Source organism: Etheostoma cragini, chromosome 18 (assembly GCF_013103735.1).
Source record: "Etheostoma cragini isolate CJK2018 chromosome 18, CSU_Ecrag_1.0, whole genome shotgun sequence".
Classification (NCBI taxonomy): Eukaryota; Metazoa; Chordata; class Actinopteri; order Perciformes; family Percidae; genus Etheostoma; species Etheostoma cragini.
In genome coordinates, this window is record NC_048424.1 from 18,845,959 (window position 1) to 18,851,614 (window position 5,656).

At 41.9% G+C, this 5,656-nt stretch overlaps 1 protein-coding gene across 1 annotated transcript in view; it reads left to right on the forward strand.

The window, feature by feature from the left end:
• Window positions 1-5,527, forward strand: part of fam49a (family with sequence similarity 49 member A) — a 36,604-nt gene extending 31,077 nt beyond the window's left edge. The window contains exons 6-13 of the mRNA XM_034900701.1: window positions 286-442; window positions 553-689; window positions 796-873; window positions 1,664-1,780; window positions 2,525-2,604; window positions 2,885-3,011; window positions 3,198-3,268; window positions 5,177-5,527. Of these exons, the coding sequence (XP_034756592.1) occupies window positions 286-442; window positions 553-689; window positions 796-873; window positions 1,664-1,780; window positions 2,525-2,604; window positions 2,885-3,011; window positions 3,198-3,268; window positions 5,177-5,240 (831 nt within the window). The 3' untranslated portion in view covers window positions 5,241-5,527. The remainder of the gene's footprint in view (window positions 1-285; window positions 443-552; window positions 690-795; window positions 874-1,663; window positions 1,781-2,524; window positions 2,605-2,884; window positions 3,012-3,197; window positions 3,269-5,176) is intronic.
• Window positions 5,528-5,656: the final 129 nt, after the last annotated feature.

The window sequence follows — 5,656 nt, forward strand, 5'->3', positions numbered from 1 at the left end:
AATCACTAGGTTTTGGCTTATACAGTCTATACATCAACCCCACACACAAAGACTTTATATGTCTTGTCATAAGTGAATACAATAAGAAAAGTGTTCTGTTCTTTCTCATCAACACCCATTATTAAGATCCATAAAATACACTTGTGAAATGGGATGAAAAGGTGAATTGACATTAAGTTTTGCTAAAATACTGAACAGACTATTTCAGTCTGCTCCACAGCATACACTATCTGTATCACAGTTAGTGATAGATCGATGACCGCGCTAATGAACTGCATTTAATAGTCATGGAGGTTTTTCTTATGTGTTGGGCTGGGGCCTTTTATTTCCTTCCAGGCCATTCAAAACCCCAGTGACTTCACGCTGCAGGAGCGAGCCTGGAACTCAGTCTGCCCACTGGTCATCAAACTCAAGAAGTTCTACAGTTTCTCTCTCAGGCTAGGTATGGTCACAGTGTACAACAAAATATCCTTATCTTCTCTCATTTTTTTCAATGGGTCAGACTCAAAGCTTTGTAATCTCATCACTCTGTGTGTGTGTGTGTGTGTGCAGAGGAGGCTCTGCAGAACTTATTGGAGTGCCTGACCTGTGCGCCCTTCACGCCCACTCAGCACCTGGAGAGAGAGCAGGCGCTGGCGAAACAGTTTGCTGAGATCCTTCACTTCACTCTGCGCTTTGATGAGCTCAAGGTCTGTTGAGCTCATTGTGCTTCAGTCCCTCTTTCCTCATATTCACTAGTACTGTTTATTAATGTGTTTTTGTCCGAGCGCTGACTGTTTTCTTGCGTTCCTTCAGATGAGAATTCCTGCAATCCAGAATGACTTCAGCTACTACAGAAGAACCATCAGTCGAAACCGGATAAACAACATGAATGTGAGTTGTCCAATTGTAATATATTAAGATCTTACTTAGCTGGCAATATGCTAAAAGCCATTTGTGTTCTGGGGGTTTTGGATCCACGTACAAGAGGAAAAAATCTTAAAGTTTGCTTAAAGGGATGTCACATACAGCTCCTCAATATACGCTAGTTTCCTGTCCCCAGAACACACTGTAAAAAACAGTCTCCGTAGACAGCCCAGGGTCTACAAACACCAACAAAAACAAACGCGCCATGTAGTAGTGTAGTGTAGTGTAGTGGCCAACTGCCTTGTTGTTTACGTTCTCTACTGATGACTGCAGCTATCAGTAGCTGCACCCTTCAGTCACACGGACAAACAATGTACGTCATTCCTCAAACCTGCACTGCGTTTGGCAAAAGAGAGAAGTTCTTGCTCCTCCACCTTGGTGTGAGCTACAAAGTCACCTCAATCTAGATTATTTTATTAGCAATGCTAGAAGTCAGGGCATGGAGAAAGTAAAAAGAAATCTGTATTTTATACCACTAACAAGGCTCAAAATATCAACACACATCCACTGTAGCATAATGAGGGTCCATACATGGAAACCGAAGCAATGAGAACTTTGCAAGTGTACAGACAGTTTAATATTCATGTAGTGGAACGAGGTTTTGGGGCCCAACTCTAGTTATTTCTACTCTGTACAATGCAATAAATATTAGGGAGATGCTGTTGCATTGTAAAAAAAAAAAAAACTGTGACAGAATGAACCCTCCTACCTGACTTTCCTGTTTGTTTTTGTTGATTGTTTGTTTGTGCGCCTCCAGTTGGACATTGAGAGGGAAGTCAACAACGAGATGGCCAACAGGATGTCTCTGTTCTACGCCGAAGCCACACCCATGCTGAAAACACTCAGCAACGCAACCACAAACTTTGTGACAGAGGTGAGAGGGATGGCGCTGTCTCACTTTTGTAACGAGTGAGAGAAACAATCTCGCCACTCAGCAGATCTCTTCTCACACTTGAAGGAAACATATAATGGAAACTCACTTTTTCAGTGCTAATCTGGAGTGCCTTCCAAACCAAAAACTGTGAAATAAGACAACCCAGTCAGTTGTTTGTGGACTGCTCGGATCAGAAAACATGGAATTCAGCCAGCCATTCAGATTTGTCTCACATGCAGGCTCATTAGAATAAACCGCCCTTATCCGAGTATCTCCACCCACCCGCTTGAGTCGAGAACTACCTTTGCAAAGGTGCGCCATATTTTTCTCGCAGGCCAATGAAAGCACATTGTTTTCTCATAATGGCCTTTACGGGGGGGGCGACTTAAACAGACAGGTGCTAAAACGGAGCGTTTCACACATAAAAACACGGCCATAATGAGAAAACAAGGTCTTGTGTTTCTTTACAGAGAGGTAAACATATTCTAGTAGAAATACAAGTATGAACCTGGAAATGAGCGAGATGTCTCCTTTTAATAATTTAAGAGAAACCAACACTTGTTGCATCTGTTGCCGTCCTGCTGTGGCTCTAACACAGCTCCTACTGTAGTGATGCGCTCTGAATTCTTGGATGACAAAGTCCAACTGATCTAAATTTCTTTTTTTCTTCTTTTTTTACAGTTTAAAATCATAGGAATCAACAAACGCTCATTGTTGTATGTGTTTTGTCTGCGTCTTATGTAGAACAAGACTCTTCCACTGGAGAACACGACGGACTGTCTGAGCACCATGGCCAGCGTCTGTAAAGTCATGCTGGAGACACCGTGAGTCGTGATGCGCACACACACACACACACACACACACACACACGGCAACCTTGATTGGTTATACGCATTCAGGTCACAGTCATTCACTCAGTCTCATGGCACACATGTGCACATGTCCACCATTAAAATAATATAACCAACGTGTCAATACTGATTATTTAAAAACAAACCCCAGTGGCTCTCAGTTCAGGCAGTTTCCTCTTACTAAAGACAAATCATTCTCATTCCATAATTCTTTTCTTTCCAATCCTCTTCCTCCCTCTCTCCATGGGTTTAGTGAATATTCGAGTCGTTTCAGCAGCGAGGACACACTCCTGTTTTGCATGAGGGTCATGGTTGGAGTCATCATTCTCTATGACCACGTCCACCCCAACGGCGCCTTCAACAAGTCCTCCAAGATAGACGTAAGACCCACACAGACAAACACACACACACCTTTACACCTTTACACGATTTTAAAGGTAAATTTTGCAGTGCTTTCTTCTAAAACAATGATTAGACTAATCCAAAAATAATTGTGACTCTGTCTTAAAAGTGAAGCCCCTCTGTAACAGCAGTTTGGTGATTCAGCTCTGTTGGTTTCTCCTCAGATGAAAGGCTGCATAAAGGTTCTCAAGGACCAGCCGGCAGACAACGTGGAAGGCCTTCTGAATGCCCTCAAGTAGGTTCATTTTGCATTGTGGGGGGGGGGCGTATTACTGGGCGACTTTCATTAAACATCAGATACTGATATTGACAGTACAGATATTGGCCAGTAATCCCATCCACTAGTCTGAAAAACACTCAACTTCCCTGGAAAGAAGGAATATAATGTATTTCAGTCAATGTATTTCTGTTGGTTTGACAAGATAGTTCTGAGGGAAAAATGTATAGCAATATTTTCTTTTTAAACTGTATTCACAATATTTAGACAGTATCACAAATGTTTGGCCACTGGCAGCTTCAATATAACTAAAAAAAGGCCTAGTCCGTACCAAGGTTTATGTTTTTTGTTACATTGTATACATTTGGTCCGGTAACTTTTGGTTTCACACTGCAGTTATGCAAGCTCACTAAAGACATATATGTGACAAAACTACGTCCTGACGTCATCACACACGTGTATTTGATTGGCTCTCGTATCCTCTCTCTGTGTTGGAGTTTTTTCAACCGACTGCTGCTCTGCTGTAACCAGTAAACTAGTAAAACCGCTGATGTATTCTCTGCTCTGGTAGCAGACAGCTGTCACTCTCTCTCTCATGTAGCCTACACACTAAGCACCGAGCTGTTCATTAGAAGGAGCTTCCCCAGTCTTGTATCACAAGGAGAGCCCGCCAGAGCTTCTTATATTTGGTCCAAAAGTCCGAACCATCCAAAAAATACTTTAACATTATAACAGAAACGCACCATGGTTAAGTTTGGTTCAGACCGAGACCACCTGTTTTTATCGGACCAAAATTTGGTCTTTTGATCCGGACCATGGTCCCGAGCAGGTTTCACACATGTAATTTTGGTTTGGATCAAACTGATAAGTCGTCAAAGTCCGGATCAAATGAGGCATGTGAGTTGTGCACGGATCCAAACATCGATCAATGTGCATATGTCCATTACGGATTAGTGCTTTTATATTCAGACAAGAAGGAATAAACTACTTTTTATAGAAAGAAGAACTTCACCAGGATCCGGGTCAACCCTTTCCACTTTCTATTTTGCAAAAAAAGCCAGAACTACTTTTTCCCCCCTCAATCCCAGATCGTTAACTCGTGCAGCCAGATGTTTCTCTGACTGGGGGGGCTTTACCGGCTTTGACTGCGCTTCACTTTATGCTGCTTCCAACGTTACATGATTGCTGGATATACTAAGCAGACTTTGGGAAATGACCACCTCTGCTGAAGTGTTTGCCATAATAATGATGAGACAAGACAACACCGTCGTCGTTAAACGCTGACTCAGCCATATCAACATGAAAATGGCAACAGTGAAATGTAGTTGAAGAAAAGCTCTTTATTTGCATTGCCTTCCACCTTTTCTTTCCGCCCTCTCTTCCTCTCACCCTCTCTCTCCGAACACACACATACATACGTACACTCTCACACACACTCTCACGTTCCGGAGCCGGCTGAGTCCTACTGTCTGATTATTATACATTTTAATTGAGATATTTTGTGAATAGATTCTGAATCTGCCACGTTCTCTGTCAGGTAGATGTAGAAGTACACTGTCTTCCTCTGATGTAGAAGTACACTGTAAGTCAGTAGTAGGCTAAACAGTAGAGATGCATATTAAGTGGATTTGGGTCTTGATGTAAGTAATATTCGCTCCATGCCCCTGACTTGCAGCCGATTGGGCGAACTTGTCACGTGGGTCTGGCTGCTCGAGGATTTCAAACCACTGTCATGGAGGCTCGGACGGAATACAATGTCATATTTTACAAAAAAAGTTCACTGAACGATGTTTCTGAAAACATTTTAAGTGAAAAATAGGCCATACAGATGCTGAATCTGTCTTCATTTCAGACTTGAACAAGGCCGCCAGATCTTCATCGCGCAGAGTCCCGCTAACGTACCCCGTAATGTTTGTATCTCCTCAGATTCACCACAAAACACCTGAACGACGAGTCCACTCCGAAGAACATCCGGGCGATGCTCCAGTAATGTTTGTTCTGTTTGTTTTTTTATATATCTATATAAATTAGAGGATCAATGCTCTGACCTCACAAAAAAGATGTATATGTTTACATTATTTAAAAAGACTCGATGTTAATACTTGTGTGTTATGGCATAGTCATTCCCTCCAAGCTATTGCAGAACATGTACCTTCTATTTTGCAAAAAAACAACACGAAAGCATCACATGATTGCCTCTACTCTTAACAGCTGTCAAACGACCAGTGATGGATACCTTTCAGCCTTATATATCTGAGCGTTGCAAGCGGTGCTCTGAAAAAAATCTCCATCCCAATCCTTTATTCGACAATGGAATGAGTTTAGTGTACAGCGTTTAGTCCAATTCACCTTGGTTTTCTGAAGCAGAATAAATCTTTTTTTTTTTTTTTTCTTTTTTTTTTTTTT